Consider the following 22,376-nt stretch of genomic DNA (forward strand, 5'->3'; position numbering starts at 1 on the left):
TCATCTCCTCCAGGGTGGAATTTTCCAAGACTGGCATGGACAAATGTCAGCTTTGCACCTTAGGTGCTAGATCTCTAGGGGATTCCATGTCCCCAGTTCAGGGAAGGTATCAGAACAGCCCCACTGAGCAACTCCCATGAAATATATACAAGCAGGAATAACTCCATGCACCACAGACAGATGGCAAGGGCCTGTCTGCACTCCAGAGTAGATGCAGAAAAAGGAGAGGGAGGAATTATTTGTCTGTCTAGTAAAATAGCTTTTATGCCTTATATTGTCCTTCCAGCCCTGATCACAGGGATAGCGAGAGGGTCACAAAAGTCAAGAAGGCCAAATATCTGTCTTTCCGGCTGGTACCATGCCTCAGCTGGGACAGTGTAACACTGAGGAGAACTCTTGCTACATTGTTCTAGTGCAATGCTCAGGGCTGCCAGTAGATGTCACCAGAACCTGCATCTTAAATATTAGCATCATGGAAGGGTCCTGTTAGAGAGAGGGACGTGTGCCAGGGAACTGAAGTGGGTTATATGCTTTGCTCTCACTTGCACCTGTGTGAATCAGGAGTGACGCTCTCACTTGCACCTGTGTGAATCAAGAGTGACTCCTCAGTGGAATCTCTATCCCATCAGACATCAGCTGCTTGTCTTCGCTTTCAAGGCCAGTCATGCTCGATCCCCCCCCGCGACCCATCATCTCTCATTCGCTATGGAGGTGTCAGCTCCCCTCTCTGGTCAGCCCATGAACCCAGCCTCCGTCGTTACATTTTCAAACCAGCCCCTTCCTGCTTTCTCCTCTGCTCCCTTCACGACTGGCTGAGCTTCCCCTCAACACCCACAAAATGTTCCCATCCTCCTCCTTCAAATCCCTCCTTAAAACTCTCCCTTGCCATGACGGCTGCAAAGAACTACAGCTCTGCGAGGCTGCCGGGGCGCTGTGCCCCTACCCGATCCCACTGACCGTGCTGTCTCATTGTTTCCTTGGGCTCCCCTGCCCATCTCTTTCCATCCGTAAGCTCCTGGGGGCAGGGACCGTGTTTGTCCAGCACCTAGCACCAGGGGCCCTGGGCCGTGCCTGGGGCTAACAGGCAGATAATACAAATAATAAATAGCGAGCACTCAGAACCAGGCCAGGTGCGTCTGATGAAGGCTAGAGGGAGGAGGCTCTCTCAGACTCCTTGACCAGCTTCTCCAGTTTTACCCTTAGGAAATAAATTAGATTAACCTAAGATGTGGGTCACATCTGAGCCACCCATTTAACGGCTTCCTCTGCGATTGGCTTGTCCCCGTTCCGAGGTGGCCGAGCCTGGCTTGCTCCCGTTCCAACGCGGGCCGGCACTCACCCCCAAGGTAGGCGCAGTTGTAATGGCTGCAGGTCCGGTTCATGCTGTGCAGGAAGAAGACGCTGCGGTTCCCCTCCCGGGAGAAGCTGGAGACGTTGAACACTTCGCTCCCGGGGATCAGCACTTCTCGCTCGGAAGGGATGGCGGAGAACGACTCGATGAGGACGCCGAAGCAGGAGCGCAGGGTGAAGAACGTGGCGTTGCCGTAACTCCGAGCTAAAGCCACGTCCAGCGAGGAAGAGGTGAACTGTCCGAACCGGAACATACCTGCCCCGCTGGGCTCGAAGCGGATGGATCGGACTCCCCGGAACAGCTGGCGTCTGAACAGGTGGCCACAGTCAGCCCGTAAGAGCTGCAGGGCTCTCGTCAGTTGTGGTAGGATTGTGTTTCTGCTCAGCCTGCAAGGAGCTAAAAATTAATAAGAGACTGATGTGCAGAGGTCACAGCAGAGAGGGTGGCAGCAGAAGGTGACTGACAGTCAGCTTGTGAATGAGTGGCTGGTGCGGCGAAGAAGTGGGATGAGCGGCCAGCAGGACGGCTGGCAGAGAGGGGCAGTGAGCGAGTGCCCAAGCAGCGGAGTGAGTAAGGTACCTCTTTACCCCACCGGGGGGTCAGGGAGGAGGTGAACTCTGCAGATGCACCTCTGAACTCTGGATCTGCACTGACCAAGGACAGCAACTGTGAGTGGGGTGCAGGGAAGGGTCGGGCAAGTGACAGGGACTTTTGGGTTGCTGGATTTGAGAACCCGAGGGGAAAAAGGACACTGCCCAACTTACATGGGGGTGGGTCTTTTCCTATTGGTTTATGTTTATGAACCCCATTTGTGATGTTTTCCCAAATTAACGGCAAGTTACTTCCCTCCTTTTATTAAAAGTTTCTTTTCTACACTCAGACTCTGTGCTTGCGAGTGGGGAAGTTTTGCTTCTCAGAGGTGCCTGGGGGTGGTGTGTAAATTTCCCAGGTTACTGGGTGGGGGCTCGAGCCCGTTCTGTGTTGTATTGATGGAAAGGACCCCCTAGATACTGAACCGGGCCCTGGTTGCTGCTGGCTCCACCTGGCAGAAGGGTTACATTTTGGGGGGCTCGTTCGGGATACTGGGTCAGTGCCCCTTGCAAGCACATTTTGAGTGATTCACTAAGTTGGGAAAACAATTGTGTTTATATGTCAGGTTTGTTGGCCCCTGACCCAGCAGCCCCTAGTTCAGGGGCTGCAGCCTTGGCTGAGAATTGGGCAAAAGCACTGGGGTGAGCATTCAAAAAGGTTGTGTTCTCCCATGCTACTTCAAGCTCCTATTGTAAGTTAAGGTCATTTTCTGGCAGCCTCATCCCAATACCCGGGGAAGAGGCGTTTGAACAACCAGTGCTCTGATGGTGAGCACCAGAGAGGAATTTGCCCAACAAATGCAGGCCCTGACAGAATGGATAGCTGAGCTGCAAAGCACCATTGACCAAGCTAAGACTTTGAGGCATAAGGAGCCTCTGACTGTGGCAATGGAGAAGTCAGCATTTAGAGCCACCATCCCACCTGGGCGAAGCGGGAAAAGACAATTCTGCTATCGGTGTGGTCAGGATGGACACTGTGCTGCTAAGTGCCGTAATGAAGAAAATCCCTCCTTAGCGTATGGAACACTGAGAGTCAGGTGGGAGGGGTCGAGGAACTCCCGAAGGGACTGGGGACAGGGTCCATCCAGACCCACAGGATTTGAAGGCTCCCCTGGAAAAGACTGTCCAGCTGGGATCCTCGCAGGACTGATAGGGCCTCGAGCAGAGGTCACGTTGAGGATTGAGGGGGCGGAGTGTAAAGCCGTGCTTGACACTGGCTCTCAAGTGACGATTATATTTCAATCATTCTACCAACAGATGCTTAGGCACCTGCCTATACAGCCACTGACCAGCCTTGGCTGTCTGACCCAGCATGGATGAATATCTGTATCGGATTTGGCGACAAATTGATCCTATCACCTTTGAGCTCCAGCTCTCTCAATCCCTTAGAGTCTATCCTGTAATTCCATGTCTTGCTTCTAAAACCCTACACTGAGAACACATTTCCCCATAGAACCCAGGCACTATCCTGCTTCTTGGTCATGCTGTAGGGTCAGGAAGAGTACCTTGTGAGTTAAATCCTCAATTCCAAACATCCTCCAAGGGAAGATCCTGTACCTTGTAAATTGGGAAGGTTACGACTGGAGAAGCGCTCCTGGAAGCCAATGAGCAACATCCATTCCCCCAACCTGCTCCATGAGTTCCACAAGTCTCATCACAACAAGTCCAGTCCAGGGACCCTTGGAAGCACTCTTGGGGGTGGGGGGGTGATGTAGGGCAAACCTGCAGCCAAACCAGGGCTGCCCACCCAACTGCCCCTCCAAGACAGCCACAGTGAGTCATCCCTCAGACATGCGGCAACAACTCAGCTGCCCTGATTTACCTTTTCAACTCAGCCTGCAGGGACTCAGCTTTCAGGCATGCGGCAACAGACTATCCCTGACCAGAGCCCACGTGAGAGACCCCCAGGCTCAGGTATTTTCCCAACCTTGCCAGAGCTGCAAATCACTCTGTGAACAGCACCACCTGGCCAGGAACCCTCCTGCCTCCCAGTGTCATAGAATCTCTAGACCAGGGGTTCTCACAACAAATTTTTTGGTGGCCACAGAGCGAGGCCACCAATTCTTGATGGTGGCCGCTCTGACAATTTTTCCTAAAATACTTAATTAAGTTTGGGGGGAAACAAATAAATATGCACATATACATGTCCAAATCATTGTCATTTATTTATGTGGGTGTTTTTTTTTTGCAGACTCAATAATAAAAATAATGTACAGTTGTCTCTATGCTTTACTGGACCTAAACAGAATAGAAACACAAATAAGGTGCTTTGCATATTGTCTTTTTTTTCTTGTTTCTTTTGCTTTTTCAGTTGCTTTAAAAAAAAAAAGACTAGCTAGCTACTAAGTCTGCTATGAAAAGTGATATTACAAACACTGTGCGGCAGGGCTTGGGCTGTCAGCCCTGGGCAGTGGGGCTTAGGCTTCAGATGAAGCTCGAACCCCTCCGCCCAGGGCTGACAGACATACAAGTATTTGGTATATGTAAGAAAGACAAATTGCAATTCCATTAATTTTATTTTATTATAAAAATGGCTGGCACTGGTAGGCTTTGAACTTCTTAAAAATTGTAAATATATCAATAAAACCTTGTGTTCAACTGATACCTATATATATTGTGGCTAGGAAAACTTAAAATTCAGTGTTTCATTTTAACTGCAGAAAAACATGGATTTTTATGTTTTTTTTATCCAAAAAATTGTTTTTGTATCACGGAAAACTAGGATCCCTGGTGATAAACAACAAAAGCAAAGACAGGTCACTGATACAGAGTTATATGGATCACTTGGCAAGCTTGGCACTATCAAATAATACACAGTTTAACACAGTCAAATGCAAGGGTGTATGTCTAGACCAGGGGTTCTCAAAATACCTGTGTTTACGGAATTAGTGAGACCATGACTGGTTTTGTAAAGGGACCGCGCAGTGCAAAAGAAACACACTTTATTTACAGCACTGCAGGCTTGGCCTGTGCTGCTTGAACTACATAACAAATAGAGTGTGGAAAAACACCCCCCAACTAAACACCATCCAGGCCAGTGACGTAAGATGCAGCCCCTATTCCCAGCGGGGAGTATCCAGGCATACTGTTCTAGTAGGACTCTTTCAGCCACTTGGACCCATCCTGGCTTCTGGTTTGAGACACCACTAGCAGGAGTCCTGCAGCTTCTGTACTCCACCCGAGGGCTGGGCTCAGAGGGGATACGTCTGTTCCTGGAGGTGCTGGCAGAAGGTCTTTTCAAAGATCTCTAAATGGTCCAAAACGGCAACTTAGATTTGTGGATAATTCTGCTCCACTTCGGGATCCAGGCTACCATGGTTGACCTGGGCTGCCGAGGTCAAATATGGGGCCACCAGGACCACCCAATGTTCCGGCAGCCACTGCACTTCCACCACTGCCCATTCAAACATCTCAAGGAAAGCATCTGGGTCATCTTCGGAACCCAGCTTCATTGGATCAGTATGGCTGGAGTCACCAGAGCTACATCCATCGGCCCCCAGCAGAAGACCCAGTCATTGTGGGAGGTCACAAAAGGGCCACCATGTGGCGTATGAGCTGCTGTTGCTGGACAGACAGTTCCTGGGTCAGCTGTTGGATGGGCATTATTTGTAACTGCTGCTGCTGCTGGAGCATTAAATGTAATGAACTGGGACATATAAAGTTTCAGAGTAACAGCCGTGTTAGTCTGTATCCGCAAAAAGAAGAACAGGAGTACTTGTGGCACCTTAGAGACTAACAAATTTATTAGAGCATAAGCTTTCGTGGACTACAGCCACGAAAGCTTATGCTCTAATAAATTTGTTAGTCTCTAAGGTGCCACAAGTACTCCTGTTCTTCTTTTTGGGACATATAAAGGCTCACTGCCCCAAGAACCCCAACCGATTACAGTTCATTACACCCCAATCACACCAAAGATCCCCAGACCCAGATGCCTCTCTCATACCCTCGGAGCGAAGGGAAACCTTGAGAGTGGGAGGAAAGAAGGTTATCGCTTGGAGGGACACTGGGGCACAAGTGTTGACTATCCACCAATCCCTAATGGACCCCAAACTCATCAACCTGGAGGCTCCAGTGACAATTCAACCCTTATTGTCACAGTCTGTAGCCTTGCCTACAGCCAAGTTGCATGTCCAGTACAAGGGCTGGTCAGGAATGTGGACTTTTGCAGTCTATGACAATTATCCCATCCCCATGCTGCTGGGGGAAGACTTGGCCAACCATGTGAAGCTAGCCAAGAGGGTGGGAATAGTCACCCGCAGCCAGGCTAAGCAAGCTTTCACCCCCATCCCTGTTCCTGAGCCGTCCACCAGGGCCCCGTCTGTGTTACCAGAGACCCAGACAAAGGCGGTGGAACCGGATCCCCTGCCAACGACTGCAACAGCTGTAGTGGATCCAATCCCAGAGACCCAGCCAAAGCCAGTCCCAGAACCAGAACTGGCAACGCAACCAGCACCAGAACCATTGCCAGCACTGAGTCCAACGCTTGCAAACCCGTCTACAACTCCAACGCCAGAGGGCACCAGTGAGCCTGAACTGGCAGAAGCAGCCGATAACCCTACCCAAGAGGCTCAGCCAGAGCCTGAAATACAACATAGTGCACCAGCGGACAGCGGTTCTCAGTCAACGGAAACAGCCCCAGCACCTGCATCGCTTCCAGAGGGACCAAGCCCAAGTCCACAGTCCAAGGAGGAACTGATGTCTCCAGCATCAAGGGAACAGTTCCAGGCCAAGCAGGAAGCAGATGACAGCCTTCAGAAAGCTTGGGCGGCGGCGCGGAGCACCCCACCGCCTCTCAGCTCTTCTAACCGATCTCGGTTTGTTGTAGAACAAGGACTTTTATACAAGGAGACTCTGGAGGGCACCAGGAAGACTGGCATCCTCAAAGACAGTTGGTAGTTCCCACTAAGTATCGGGTAAAGCTCTTGAGCTTAGCCCATGATCATCCCAGTGGCCATTCTGGGGTGAACAGAACCAAAGACCGGTTGGGGAAGTCCTTCCACTGGGAGGGAATGGGCAAGGACGTTGCTAATTATGTCCGGTCTTGTGAAGTGTGCCAACGAGTGGGAAAGCCCCAAGACCAGGTCAAAGCCCCTCTCCAGCCACTACCCATAATTGAGGTCCCATTTCAGCGCGTAGCTGTAGATATTCTGGGTCCTTTCCCAAAGAAGACATCCAGAGGAAAGCAGTACATACTGACTTTCATGGATTTTGCTACCCGATGGCCGGAAGCAGTACCCTTAAGCAACACCAGGGCTAAAAGTGTGTGCCAGGCATTATCAGACATTTTCGCCAGGGTAGGTTGGCCCTCCAACATCCTTACAGATTCGGGACTAATTTCCTGGCAGGGACCATGAAAAACCTGTGGGAAGCTCATGGGGTGAATCACTTGGTTGCCACCCCTTACCACCATGAAACCAATGGCCTGGTGGAGAGGTTTAATGGAACTTTGGGGACCATGATATGTAAATTCGTAAATGAACACTCCAATGATTGGGACCTAGTGTTGCAGCAGTTGCTTTTTGCCTACAGGGCTGTACCACATCCCAGTTTAGGGTTTTCACCATTTGAACTTGTGTATGGCCGCGAGGTTAAGGGGCCATTACAGTTGGTGAAGCAGCAATGGGAGGGGTTTACGCCTTCTCCAGGAACTAACATTCTAGACTTTGTAAGCAACCTACAAAGCACCCTCCGACACTCTTTAGCCCTTGCTAATGAAAACCTAAAGGATGCTCAGGAAGAGCAAAAGGCCTGGTATGATAAACATTCCAGAGAATGGTCCTTCAAAGTAGGAGACCAAGTCATGGTCTTAAAGGCGCTCCAGGCCCATAAAATGGAAGCGTCGTGGGAAGGACCATTCACGGTACAGGAGCGCCTAGGAGCTGTTAACTATCTCATAGCCTCCCCCACCTCCAACATAAAGCCTAAGATATATACCATGTTAATTCTCTTAAGCCCTTTTATTCCAGAGAATTAAACGTTTGCCAGTTTACAGCCCAGGAAACAGATGACGTGGAGTGGCCTGAAGGTGTCTACTACGAACGAAAAAGGGATGGTGGTGTGGAAGAGGTGAACCTCTCCGCGACCCTTGGACGTCTGCAGCAACAGCAGATCAAGGAGCTGTGCACAAGCTTTGCACCAATTTTCTCAGCCACTCCAGGACGGACCGAATGGGCATACGACTCCATTGACACAGGTAATGCTCACCCAATTAGAACCCCACCCTACTGGGAGTCACCTCATGCCCAAACTGCTATACAAAAGGAGATCCAGGACATGCTACAGATGGGTATAATCCGCCCCTTTAACAGTGCATGGGCATCTCCAGTGGTTCTAGTTCCCAAACCAGATGGGGAAATACGCTTTTGCGTGGACTACCGTAAGCTAAATGCTGTAACTCGTCCTGACAACTATCCAATGCCATGCACAGATGAGCTATTGGAGAAATTGGGACATGCCCAATTCATCTCTACTTTAGACTTAACCAAAGGGTACTGGCAAGTACCACTAGATGAACCCGCTAAGGAAAGGTCAGCCTTCGTCACCCAGGCAGGGGTGTATGAATTCAATGTACTCCCTTTCGGGTTGCGAAATGCACCCGCCACCTTCCAAAGACTTGTAGATGGTCTCCTAGTGGGATTGGGAGAATCTGCAGTTGCCTACCTCGATGATGTGGCCATTTTTTCTGATTCATGGGCAGAACACCTGGAGCACCTGGAAAAAGTCTTCGAGCGCATCAGGCAGGCAGGACTAACTGTTAAGGCTAAAAAGTGTCAAATAGGCCAAAACAGAGTGACTTACCTGGGGCACCAGGTGGGTGAAGGAACTATAAATCCCCTACAGGCCAAAGTGGATGCTATTCAAAAGTGGCTGGTTCCAAAGTCAGAGAAACAGGTCCAATCCTTCTTAGGCTTGGCCGGATATTATAGGCGATTTGTACCACACTACAGCCAAATCGCCACCCCACTGACAGACCTAACCAGAAAGAAACAGCCTAATGCAGTTCAGTGGACTGATGAGTGTCAAAAGGCCTTTAACCAGCTTAAGGCGACACTCATGTCTGACCCTGTGCTAAGGGCCCCAGACTTTGACAAACCATTCCTAGTAACCACAGATGCGTCCGAGCGAGGCGTGGGAGCAGTTTTAATGCAGGAAGGACCGGATCACGAATTCCATCCTGTTGTGTTTCTCAGCAAGAAACTGTCTGAGAGGGAAAGCCACTGGTCAATCAGTGAAAAGGAATGCTACGCCATTGTGTACACGCTGGAAAAGCTACGCCCATACGTTTGGGGACGGCGTTTCCAACTACAAACAGACCATGCTGCGCTACAGTGGCTTCATACCGCCAAGGGGAATAACAAAAACTTCTTCGGTGGAGTTTAGCTCTCCAAGATTTTGATTTTGAAATACAACACATTTCAGGAGCTTCTAACAAAGTGGCTGATGCACTCTCCTGGGAAAGTTTCCCAGAGTCAACTGGTTAAAAATTGTTCTTGGAATGGAACATATTGTTAGTTTTTATATAATCAGTAGTATGTCTAAAGGTGCATGTGTCTTATTAACTCTGTTTTCTCCTAGAGCTCCAGGAAGAAATCACAGCCAGTGTGGAACCGGCTGTCCAACACTATCTGTGATTTGGGGGGGGTGTCATAACTATAAAGGGAAGGGTAACAGCTCTCCTGTGTACAGTACTATAAAATCCCTCCTGGCCAGAGACTCCAAAATCCTTTTACCTGTAAAGGGTTAAGAAGCTCAGGTAACCTGGCTGACACCTGACCCAAAGGACCAATAAGGGGACAAGATACTTTCAAATCTTGGGGGGGAGGGGGGAAGGCTTTTGTTTGTGCTCTTTGTTTTGGGGGTTGTTCGCTCTTGGGACTGAGAGGGACCAGACATCAGTCCAGGTTCTCCAAATCTTTCTGAACAAGTCTCTCATATTTCAAACTTGTAAGTAAACAGCCAGGCAAGGCGTGTTAGTTTATCTTTGGTTTGTCAACTTGTAAATGTACCTTTTACTAGAGTGTTTATCTCTGTTTGCTGTACTTTGAACCTAAGGCTAGAGGGGAGTCCTCTGAGCTCTTTAAGTTTGATTATCCTGTAAAGTTATTTTCCATCCTGATTTTACAGAGATGATTTTTACCTTTTTCTTTAATTAAAAGCCTTCTTTTTAAGAACCTGATTGATTTTTCCTTGTTTTTAGATCCAAGGGGGTTAGATCTTGATCCACCAGGAGTTGGTGGGAGGAAGGAGGGGGGATGGTTAATTTCTCCTTGTTTTAAGATCCAAGGGGTTTGGATCTGTATTCACCAGGGAATTGGTGAAGAGTCTCTCAAGGCTACCCAGGGAAGGGAATTAGCACATTTGGCAGTGGTGGCAGCGGACCAGATCTAAGCTGGTAGTTAAGCTTAGAAGTTTTCATGCAGGCCCCCACATTTGTACCCTAAAGTTCAAAGTGGGGAAGCAGCCTTGACAGGGGCGTACTCTGCTATCCATTTCAACATGTTCTTTGGATCCATAATATAGGGAGAAAGCTTCCTTATACCTTTGGGATGGTTATTTTTCCCCTCTCCACATTCTCAACCTGCTCCCTTCTGGAATTCTAATTCATTTGCACTTTTACTCAACCCAATCAAATCCAACCTTTTAATACCAGTGTTAAAAACTTTAGTAATATATTATTTCACTTGATATCTAAGTAAGCTGTTACCCCTAAAGAATGTGAGCGTTTGGGGTCTTTTTTGCTTGGCTTTAACATCTGGGACAGGGAGGTAAAGAACCCTAGAACAGGAAGCACAGAGGATAAAACGGGGGTAGTTTTGTGAACACATTTGGAAATAGGAGACACTGGGAATACTCAGGAGCCCTGGCCCTAGCTCATAGTAACTTTTTGAGTCTGTAAAGGCCTGATCCAAAGCCCATTGAAATCAATGGGATCTTTCCATTGACTTTGCTGAGATTTAGATTAGGCCCTTATTTCTTTTTTAAAAAAAACCAACAACATTAAATCTGAAAGTGAAAGTCAGCAGGGAAGTTTCTTAGATAAAGTCAGGCTGTTTCCTGCATTATAAACACTGCAGATTAAACTGATAAGAACATATAGTAGATAATGTTTTCACCCCTCAGCTCACAGTACTACAATTGCAAGTCATCTCTTGCTTGGGTCAGCAGCCTGCAGGAAATCAGAGACACTTGGGGAAGTCAGGTATTGTAACATCACTAAATTCTTACTCTTCATTAACCTAATTGCAGATATTTCTGCTGCATTCATCTCTAGACAACAGGCTGTACAGTGGTTTACCCCTGGGGGGTACACAGAGGTCTTCCAGCAGATACATCAACTCACCTAGATATTTGCCTAGTTTTACAACAGGCTACGTAAAAAGCACTAGAGAAGTCAGTACAAACTAAACTTTCATACCGACAGTGACTTGTTTATATGGCTATATACCATATACATTGTATATACCATACACTGAAATGTAAGTACAATATTTATATTCCAATTGATTTATTCTATAATTATATGGTAAAAATGAGAAAGTCAGCAATATTTCAGGTTTCAGAGTAACAGCCGTGTTAGTCTGTATCCGCAAAAAGAAGAGCAGGAGTACTTGTGGCACCTTAGAGACTAACAGATTTATTAGAGCATAAGCTTTCATGGACTACAGCCCACTTCTTCGGATGCATTAGAGCTTATGCTCTAATAAATTTGTTAGTCTCTAAGGTGCCACAAGCAATATTTCAGTACTAGTGTGCTGTGTCACTTTTGTATGTTTATGTCTGATTTTGTAAGCAAGTAGTTTTTAAGTGAGGTGAAACTTGGGGTATGGAAGAGAAATCAGACTCCTGAAAGGGGTACAGTAGTGTGGAAACGTTGAAAGACACTGGTTTAGACAATGATACAAATCTGCCCGCAGTTCCATCTGTCCGGTACCTATGGAACCGAGGGGGAGGGTGGGCCAGTGGATAAGGCAGCTGGCTGGGAGTGAGGAGACCCAGGCTTTCATCCCAGCTCTGCCCCTGGTCTGCTGTGTGTGACAATGGACAAGTCACTCTACCTCGCTTTCTTCTACCAGCCTTTGTCTGCCCTAGATTGTAAGCTTTTGGGGATTGGCACAGCCTCCCTATGTACAGCCCCTAGCACAACGGGGCCACAATCTGGGTTGGGATCGGTTAATGATGGTAAAACAGTAACTCCTCATTTAACGCTGTAGTCATGTTCCTGAAAAATGCAACTTTAAGTGAAACAATGTTAAACAAATCCAATTTTCCCATAAGATTTAATGTAAATGTGTGGGGGGGTTAGGTTCCAAGGAAATTTTTGGGGGGCAGACAAAAGACATTATATACTGTACTGTGGTGGGGAGGTGCCCCTGGCTTACCCTTGGGGCTCAGGGCTGGGGGTGCAGGGTCTGGGAGGGAGTTAGGGTGTGGGAGGGGCTCAGGGTGGGGTGCAGGGTCTGGGAGGGAGTTAGGGTGTGGGAGGGGCTCAGGGCTGGGGGTGCAGGGTCTGGGAGGGAGTTAGGGTGTGGGAGGGGGCTCAGGGCTGGGGGTGCAGGGTCTGGGAGGGAGTTAGGGTGTGGGAGGGGCTCAGGGCTGGGGGTGCAGGGTCTGGGAGGGAGTTAGGGTGTGGGAGGGGCTCAGGGCTGGGGGTGCAGGGTCTGGGAGGGAGTTAGGGTGTGGGAGGGGGCTCAGGGTGGGGGTGCAGGGTCTGGGAGGGAGTTAGGGTGTGGGAGGGGGCTCAGGGTGGGGGTGCAGGGTCTGGGAGGGAGTTAGGGTGTGGGAGGGGGCTCAGGGCTGGGGGTGCAGGGTCTGGGAGGGAGTTAGGGTGTGGGAGGGGGCTCAGGGCTGGGGGTGCAGGGTCTGGGAGGGAGTTAGGGTGCGGCCCTGTGAGCATGAGCCGGAGGACTCAGGAGGAGCAGGGGCAGCCACGCAGCCAGCGGCCGGAGAGAAGTGGCGCTTTGAAGGTCGAAGCATGTGGGACCTAGTTAAATTCTGGCCAGTCCTGCCTGAGGATGATGGGGCATGAGAGGTTTGTGGTGACTCCCACAGTCATCAGCCAGGTTAGCCCATCAATCGTGAGGGATAGTTGAGTGCTTGAATATGCCTTCATGTCCCCGTGTATGCAGAGAAGTCGTATTGGGCCATGACTCAGGTCATTATCTGGGACGAGGCACCTCCGCACCGTAGTCTAGCCACAGCCGGAGTCCACTAAGGCATCTACCTGTCTCCACTCAAGGCCATCAGGGACAGTCACCTTGGGGTTGGGGTGACAGTGGGTGTCTCCAGCATTGACTTCACCAAAGAAGCAGTCCATGGTGGGGCACTGCCTCTGGAGGTGTCCGAAGTGGCCACAACTAAAACAGGGCCCAATCTTGGTGGGGTTTCTTCGGACCTTGGGGTTCCGAGGGTGCTCAGGATGTTCTCTACGTGGGGTCTTCATTCTCTTTCGCATTTGGTCGGTGTACCATGGGGCTTCAGGGTAGAATGAGATGGGCTCCCATCGTGCCAGCTGTCTTTGCGGCCCGGGGCCAGGCGGGTTGCAGTTGGAGGCTCAGGGGGCTTTCCAGTGGTTGGGAGGGGAGTCCACACTGTGGCCATGGGCCCTGGCACTGCCGGGGTCTCAGCAGCTAAGAAGTCCTCCATGAGGCTGACAGCCACCTCCAGGATGGTGGGCTGGTGCCGCAAGACCCATGACCTCCTTTGGGGCGGGAGGATGTGAACGAATTGTTCAACTACCACCTGTTTGGAGAGTTCGGTGGCCGTGTGCCGCTCTGGTTGGAGCCATTCCATCAGGCATCCTTAAGCTCCTGGGCCACGATGCAAGGTCATGCCCCTGGCGGATATGTCTTTCCCTGAAACCCACACTGAAATGTTTTGGGGGTAATGTCCAGAGCATCCAAGATGGCAGTCTTGACTGCTCTATAGTTGTGGGCTTCCACATTAGGAAGACTCTGATAGGCGGCTTGGGTGGCCCCCATCAAATAAAGGGCCCATTGTTCTGGGGCCCACCCAGCTGGCAAGGCAACTCTCTCAAAAGCAATCAGAAATGCCTCAGGGTCATCTTCTGGGCCCATTTTCGTGAGCTGTAGTGGCAGCATGGGGCCACCAGGACTGCCGCTCCTCCACGGCTAGGGGAGTGGGGTAGCAGGACAGCCAGTTGTTGGAAACATTGCCTCTGCTGGTCCCGCTGCTGGGCCCCCAACTCCCAGAGCAGCTGCTGCTGGGCCCCCAGTTGCTGAAGTAACTGCTGCTGTTGCTGGAGTTGGGCGGCCTGCTGTTGCTGTTGGGTTTTGGCCCACGATTTCATTAATGGTTCAAATTCCATAACGATGCTCAGGTAGAGTTTTGTCTAGGCACAAGGGTGGTACCCCTCTGTCTCAGGGGGCGGGTGTTGCCCACATTCTCCACCACGTGTATGGTAGTTGCAGTTCTCTCCCCATCCGTCAGGGAGGGAGACACAGCCCTCTTGTTGCAATGTTCCTGGAGCAACTCCATTCAGCGGGGAAATAGCCGACAGTTAATATGCCCCAGCCTGCAGTCAATATTCCCTCTAATTTTTGAAAGGCCATGTGCGCAAAAAATTTCTTCTGTGCAAATTGTTGTTGCTTCTGTGAAAATTTTTGTGCGCGTGGTATTTCACCGTGTGCGTGGGGTTTAGGATCTGTGTGCACACGCACATGCGCACAGCTTAGAGGGAACAGTGCCTGCAGTCCCAGCCAGGCTGCGATTGGGTTTGGTAGCCCCAATGCTCAGACAGGGCGGGGAAGCACACAGTTAATGGTTCTGGCCTGCAGTTGTACAGGGTAGCAGCAAGTCTATAGGCCTGGAGCCTTCAATCAGGATGGGACTGTAATCAGTTAATGGCTCTGGCTTGCAGTCAGGCAGAGCAACACAGCAGTCTAGGGGAGATTAGCTCTTGGGTGGGAGAGTCAGCAAAACCATCTGGTACCCTAGCTCGGGTGGGTGCCAGACCAATGCAGGCCTACTGGCCTAAAGGTGGGCAGGCTGCCACCCCTGATGGTGGGGTGGCAGGGGATAGGGGGACGCAGGCCCACCCACTCCACTGCATCCCAGTCCAGGGCCCTAACAGTGGTGGAGTGGTCAGCGGGGAAATCCAGCTGCAACACATTGGCCACATTGCAGTCAGTAATAAAGCCGAACCAGCTTGACTGGACTCATTCCTACAACCCCAGTCCAGCGGTATCTGGGTTCCGGGGTTGTCATTCATCTCGGTGGGGTAAATGGCTAGCGGCAGCCCCAACCGCTCCTCAAGTACATGGTGTCTGGTTGCTCCAGCAGTTTCTCCAGGTCTCTGGCACTGTAGCGACCTCCATCGGCTCCAAGCTCCAGCAGCAGGGGACGTCCTGCTCCTCTGGCAGTTCTCCTCTAACTGAGCTGGAGGGCCTGCCTTTTATATTTCCGGTTCTTGTCCTGCCCCTCTGCTTCCGGCGGGGCGGCCGCAGGAATCCCAGTTATGCCCACTAGGGGGCAGTTGCGGTTCTCTCCCCATCCATCAGGGCGGGCGATCATGCCCACTCATTACATATCCTTACTAAAATGTGTGAGCAAGGAACAAAGACACTGTGGGTTGCTTCTGCCCAGCCAGATGGGGGTTTTTAGTACAATGAAGAAAGATAAGGAACAGAGTCAAAGTGTTGCTAGATATGGTGGGAGTTTGATATACAAATGCACAACTCCTCTCCCAAGCCAAGGTCAAGCAACCAGTCAGGAGGGTGGGGGCAAAGTATAAGAAACACTAAAAGCCAAAGAAACAGTGACCCTGGCTGAAACACAACCTCACTACCTCCCCCTCCCATGCGGTACAAAAAAGGTGGTACTGAAGCCCCCAGACTCATGACCCTTCAAAACAGAACATGACCATAAATTGCAAAGGATGGGACCAGGGAAGTGCACTACAGGTATAAGTAGGCCTGCTAAGAAAGAGGAGGGCAGGACAGGAAAAGCTCTGCAGGTATATAGAGTTGTGGTTATGCTTGATTAACTCCAATAAACATCACATTGCCTGCACTTTGGACTCTGGCCTTCTGCTTTCTGTCTGCGTGACAAGAACCAAGGAAGGGCGAGGGGAAGCCCTAACAGGATCGCTAGGCCCCTTTTTAATGCAAATTATAATATCAGAGGGTAGAATCTGGTGCAGAGAATGAAACGGCTAATATTTTCTGTTCAGTTGATTTTAGAGCTCTAATTTGTTATGAAATGATAAAAGTTTTCGGGACAGGGAGGGAAGCTACAGAAATATTTAAAACCCTATGTAGCGAAAACAAAGAATCCACTTACTGTGACCACACCTACATCATAAAATACATTGAACACAACTATTTCATAGAGTGCAAACATCCCTGAGTGCCACCCTCTTTTTACACAACCACCAAGACGATCTGTTCATAACATTAGGTGAGCCTACAAAGCAGAAAGTTTTTCATCTCTTCCCAGAGATTGCCAGGGCAGCTAATATCTATCCATCTATCCCTAGCTAGCTGCCACTTTAGGCACCTAAATCCCAGGATTCACAAAGCCCCTACTCAGCAGCACATGAATCCTGTAGGCCCATAAACTCACTTGGCACCTACATCTTCGCAGTAACCAATTTCCCAGGCTCCTACGTTTCTGCCTTTGAGCATGTGCACTGCAGCCCCATGCCAGCCCAGTTACCCGCAGTCTTAAAACCCAAAGCCGTGGTAACGTAACTGTTTTGCTCCAGGCGGTTTCAGGAATAAATCAATAGGAACACAGCGCTTCTAGCTGATGAAAGATTGATACAAGTAAGTGTGCTCTTGTCTAAAACTTTATCAATCTAAAACACAAAGCAAAATAAACTCTTTCCTTCCTTATATAGCGGGAGGTATCACTTAAATGTTTAAACTAAAATTATTAACTTTTACTCAGACCCATCCAGGCCTAAGTCCCTCTTCCACCCAACTTTTTTCCTTGGGAGGGGCTCTTAAAATTTTAACTGTGCTTTGAGCATCCACTTGGCGCTCAGCAAATTCATCAGCCCTGATTTGCTTAGGGCTTGCTGGGGCTGGGCACGTGACCATTATTCATCTTGCCAGTAAGTACATATTTCACTGAAGAATGGACAGTTTTCAATAACACAGAAGACAATCCCACCAGGTATTCCCACTGCTGCAAAGCCCAAACTAGTATCAAACCCTCCTTTTTACAGAGGGTGAATCCCTTCTCTACTTCACTTACAATTTTGGAGGCATAAGCCACAGGGCAGAGCCCTGTTCCATGGTTCTGACTCAGTACAGCTTTCATCCCCGTTTCAGTAGCCAGCTGCCTCACAAACAGCTGTCCCATTGGGGATATGCTAACACTGGAGCCTGACCAAGGCCTGTTTTAACTGGACCATGGCTTCCTGCTGCAGAGGGTCCCAATTCCATTCCACCCAACTTCCTGAATCTTTTGTAACATCCTATCCAATACTTCCAAATTCTCTTACCCTGGTCTGAGTGCAAACCAGTATGCCATCCACATAAGAAATGACACAATCTCTTTCAGGCATCCAATTCCACATATTGACTATAGGGGCATGATAAATAATAGGGGCATTGTTCCAACCCATGGTGACCCTGGCAAAACACAACTGCTTCCCTTGAAATGTAAAAGCGAATTTATAATAGCTGTCCCCATGTGAAGGGATAGCAAAGAAAGCATTGGCCAAATCCAAAACTGAAAACCCCTGTGTGTGTCCCCACCCCAGTGGAGGCCATCACCTTATGATCCTTAGCCACAATGGAGGCTATCAGTGGGACACCCAATTAATGGGCAAAAATCCCTTACCAAGTCCTGCCGTCACTTTTAAGGACCAGCCAGAGGGTAACATTATTGGGGCTTTGCTCTTCCACTAAAACCCCTTGGCTCAAAAGTCCACAAATTGTTTCTTTCAGGCTGGCTTCTGCCTCCCTTGGATACCTGTACTGCTGCTGGAGTGGGGGGCTGGGGCCTGTATCTAGGATTTCTACCTGAATTTTACCACACTATTTTATTCTTGGCCCATATCTCCTGGTATTTTTCTGCAATTGCTAGAACTTCTGGAGTCCACATGGCCCACCTTAGTTCTTCAGATGCCATAAGGACCTCTATCGGGTAGCTTGCTAAAATCTTCACTGGTTCCCAGGATGTGCCAGAAGGAGTTTCCCATAGAACCCTGTTAGCAAAATCAACTAACACTCTTAATTCTCTTAAGACATTAATTCCCAGGATCCCTTCTCCTCACAAATCAATTAAGCCAAATTATTTCTCCTCTTCCCTATCTGATACAGAATGTCCCTGCAAAAGAGAACAACACTCCATGCCTCATGAAATCCCTGTAAGGTCCTAACTCCAACCAGAGATTCAAACAGGTATTCATTCTGAGTACTCATCAAGGACTAACAACAAATTCTGTCCAAACGCCTCTCCTTCAAACTTCACATAAGTCATGAACTTCCCTCACCCCTTGGTACCCAAATGTGCCACTGCTGAGGGTGGGGGCCTAGGGCAAGGGGCACCCAGCCTCCCTATAGGGAGGTGACAGGAGGCACACTCGGGGTTTTCCCTACGTGCTCAGCCAGTCTTAACAAAAATTTCAGGGTGGACAAGGCTTAGGAGCCGTCTCCAAATTTCCACGTGCCAGGGATCAGAGGCTCTGCTCCGACTTCTATAAGGTCTGTCTCCCTTCTCTTTCCTTCCTCCCCTTCCTTTAGCTTATCTGGGAGGGCTACTGCTTTAAACAAGATTGCTTTCTGCAGACAAACTTTTCAGTCTTTGGGCCTGATTCTTCTTTTGTTAATTTACTGCTTTTTTCAAAACTGCTTTCCAGGATCAATAGCACATTCCTTATTTCTTGGCAGCCATATCTTCAAGGACAGTAAAATACTTTCAATAAAGTAAAGCCAACTGTGACTTTAACCCTTAACTTTCAAAACAAAAAGCTCACAAAAAGGAAAAAGCGGCAGAGGAGGGGGAAATAAACAGAAGGAGTGGGAGAGAGGGGGGAAAGAGAAGAAGCAGAAAGGGGGGCGGGGAGAGGTAGAAGAAGCAGAGAGGGGGGAGTGAGAGAAAGAGGAGGAGGGGTATGTGTGTGGAGAACCATTTAGGAAGAAAGGAAAACTTAAGCCAAGAAAAGTACAGACAGCAACAACAAATCTAGAAGTGGGGCTTCAAGGGCCAAAGATTCTGGGGAACCCATACCTCTAAGCCCTATCCTGACTCCGAGAGAAGAGTGGGAGTTGCTGCCACATCTGCCAGAGTGAGACCGGGGGGTGCCAGCTATCCCAAGGCTGTTCTTTGGGTTAATGGACCAACCAATTTCCCTGCGGCTCTAGCTGCATCGGGGTGAAGGGCCTGACCTCTACCCGTTCTTCCCCTCTTTCGTTACCCCCTTGCGGACCAATCTTTCTCATCACGGGAGCTATGAGCATGGGCATCTGCAGATCTTCCAGTGTTTCAAGTAAGGGACCATACAGGGACTGCCCAGAAATGCCCAAGGGAAAAGGAAGCTAATAGGGATCATCCCTCTCATACTAATAATGAGAAGGATAGGAGTCAAGATCCTCCTCTAACCTGCCGCCCCTTCCTAGGATACGACTCCCTCAAATTGCAGCCAATATTCCCTTCTGCTCTCCCAACATGGCTGTGAGAGCACAAACTTGTCTCGTACATTTCCCATGATCTGCCTGCGTCTTATCCTGGGAATCCTTTTGTAAGGTTCTAACAATTCCTTCACTCTCCATTGTTTCAATCCAGACATCTCGTGCTCCAGCCTGTTATTTTCTCTCTTGCTGTCACATCCCTGCTTCTGCAGTGCCACTCTCTGAGCTGCTCTCAGGCTGGATATTTCTTTGTCTTTCTCAATTTTTTCCTTTCTCTAACTCCTCTATTTCTGCCTTTAACTGATTTATTTCTTTATCTACTAGCATTGCTACCATCTGCTTAAAGAGCTGCAGGAACAGTCCAGGACCAGTAAAGCTCCCACAATTCCAGAGACCATTATCATGCTTCTGTACAAAATCTGCCAAGCTGTTATCCAAAACCATTTCAAGCTTTTCTTTCTTTCCAGATGTTCCCTTTCCTTCTGACATATCTTCTTACCCAACCAGGTTGTCAGCCTTAGCCCTGAATTAGTAATGAAATGTAACCGTAAATCAACTCTCAGGCTATGATGTGGAAAATTACAGGGTTGCAACCCTGTTCCACCCTTCCACTATTACAAACAAGCAAACAAACAAACAAACAAACTGTTTGTATCAATCATCCCCTCCCATCCACCACTCCTGGCTGGTTCACCAAATCTGTTACCAAAGCCGTGGTAACTTAACTGTTTCACTTCAGGTGGCGTCAGAAATAAATCAATGGGAACACAGCACATCTGACTGATAAAAGATTGATACAATTAAGTGTGCTCTTATCTAAAACTACTATTTATTAGATTTAAGCATACACATAGACATAAGCAATAGGTTTATGACATTTCAAATAATTACCAAAATCTGAGCTGGTATCAAGTAATTAGCATCAGGTCAATGATAGCTGATCGCTTCCCTGCTGGGGGCTAGGGTGTCAGGAAAAAGTCTCTCAGGATAGCCTCAGAGAACAGCTCCAAAGTACACTCTATTATCGAGTCTTTATATAACTAGCTTTTACAAAACAAATAGCCCACAATGACCTCTACTGGGTCATCAATTCTCCTAACTTCAAAAAACTACTTATCAATAAAACATTCCTAACAATCTTAGCCATAATAATCTTCTATATGAAAGGAGCCCAAATTCAAGGTCTCTATCCACTTATTTTCTTTGTCTCATAATTTGTTGACTCTTTTCTCCCCTCCTTCCAATCTGATTAGCAGAAACTGCAAGCCTGCAGTTACTCTTTGACCTTGCCTCCAAAAGCCCTGCTTGTCCAAATTAACCCTTAACTATGTGGTGGTCTATTTATTAATTAATGGTGGCTGAATGCACACAATATGACTGCAATTAGCTTGGACAAGTTCTGGGGTAACACTCCCCTCAAGTCTGGGGTAATAGCCCCAGAGTGCTGCATGAATCCAGGAAAGACAGATGTTCCTCCACCTAACTTGACTGCAGGACCCAATTTGGTAAGTGTGCTTGGACTCTGCTTACCAGATCAGCCCCATAGAGAAAGTTACACAAAATGCCGGGGGGGGGAGGGGGGAAGGAGGAGGAGTAAGTGAGGCCTTCCCTCATAACTTTTAGCCCAGTGCTTAGGGTACTCATCTGGAATGTAGGAGACCCCTGGTTCAAGTCCTCCCTCCACTGGAGGGGGAGAAAGGATTTGAACTTGGATCTGCCATGTAAGTGTGTGGGTGACAGAGACAGACCCACCCGGTAGCTGGGTGCTTTGGGACCCAGGATTCAGTCTCGTAGGTCCAATGACTTTTTAAAAATTTTTATCCACACTGGAACAGCTTGAAAGGTTCCTCTTTAAAAAGATGAACAAAGAGAACCTGGGGGAAAAGCCAGGCTGGGGAAGACGCTTAAGGAAATCGAGGCTCAGGTGATCTTCAGTGGGATTCTGCCTGTTCCTAGAGAAGGGCAACAAAGGTGTGACAAGATTATGGCGATCAACAGATGGCTCAGGCAATGGTGCTATAGTGAGGGCTTTGGGATGTATGGCCACTGGGAAGCATTCATGGACAGAGGACTGTTCTCTTGGGATGGACTTCACCTCAGTAGGGAGGGAAATAGACTTCTAGGATGGAGGCTGGCACAACTGATTAAGAGAGCTTTAAACTAGGAATTGAGGGGCGATGGTTGGGAGATGTCCACGTAATCTCCACACCTGATTCTAACATTGAGAGGGAAGAAAATGAAGCAAGAAAGGATACTGTCATGGGTAGGAGAATGGACATAAGGAGGAAGGGTAGTGTAGATACCAGTCTAATAGGTGATACTGGCGGTAGAATGTCTGGGCCTAATTGGGTAAAGAATGTGAGTGAAGCCAAACAGCAAAAATTAAGATGTTTGTACACCAATGCAAGGAGCCTACGTAACAAAATGGAGGAACTAGAGTTACTGGTGCAGGAAGTGAAACCGGATATTATAGGGATAACAGAAACATGGTGGAATAGTAGTCATGACTGGTGTACAGGTATTGAAGGTTTCAAAGTAGCAGCCGTGTTAGTCTGTATCCGCAAAAAGAACAGGAGTACTTGTGGCACCGACAGAAATAAAGGCAAAGGTGGTGGAGTAGCATTGTATATCAATGAGGAGGTAGACTGTAAAGAAATAAGAAGTGAGGGAATGGATAAGACAGAGTCTGTCTGGGCAAAAATCACATTGAGGAAGAAAGCTACTAGAGCCTCCCCGGGATAGTGCTTGGGGTGTGCTATAGACCACCGGGATCCGATTTGGATATGGCCAGAGACCTCTAATGTTTTTAATGAAGTAAACACTAATGGGAATTGT

The 22,376-nt window shown here is 48.6% G+C and overlaps 2 protein-coding genes across 2 annotated transcripts in view; one reads left to right on the forward strand and one right to left on the reverse strand.

The window, feature by feature from the left end:
• Positions 1-1,211: 1,211 nt before the first annotated feature.
• LOC128843161 (ecto-ADP-ribosyltransferase 5-like) lies at positions 1,212-13,731 on the reverse strand. The gene is made up of 2 exons (XM_054039793.1): positions 13,407-13,731; positions 1,212-1,747 (listed from the first exon to the last, which is right to left on the reverse strand). The coding sequence occupies exons 1-2, from the start codon at positions 13,729-13,731 to the stop codon at positions 1,212-1,214; spliced, it is 861 nt and encodes a 286-aa protein (XP_053895768.1).
• Positions 11,080-22,376, forward strand: part of LOC128831986 (ecto-ADP-ribosyltransferase 5-like) — a 41,293-nt gene continuing 29,996 nt past the window's right edge. The window contains exon 1 of the mRNA XM_054018980.1: positions 11,080-11,140. The gene's annotated coding sequence lies outside the window, so the exon portion shown is untranslated. The remainder of the gene's footprint in view (positions 11,141-22,376) is intronic.

This window comes from Malaclemys terrapin, chromosome 1 (genome assembly GCF_027887155.1).
Source record: "Malaclemys terrapin pileata isolate rMalTer1 chromosome 1, rMalTer1.hap1, whole genome shotgun sequence".
NCBI lineage: Eukaryota > Metazoa > Chordata > Testudines > Emydidae > Malaclemys > Malaclemys terrapin.

Bases quoted from the DNA above. Each gene is read 5' to 3' on its own strand.
- LOC128843161 (XM_054039793.1), bottom strand. From the start codon at position 13,731: ATGGAATGGCTCCAACCAGAGCGGCACACGGCCACCGAACTCTCCAAA. The intron at 1,748-13,406 runs GTACACCGACCA...ATTAATTTTTAG, and splicing joins TTCTACCCTGAAGCCCCATG to CTCCTTGCAGGCTGAGCAGA.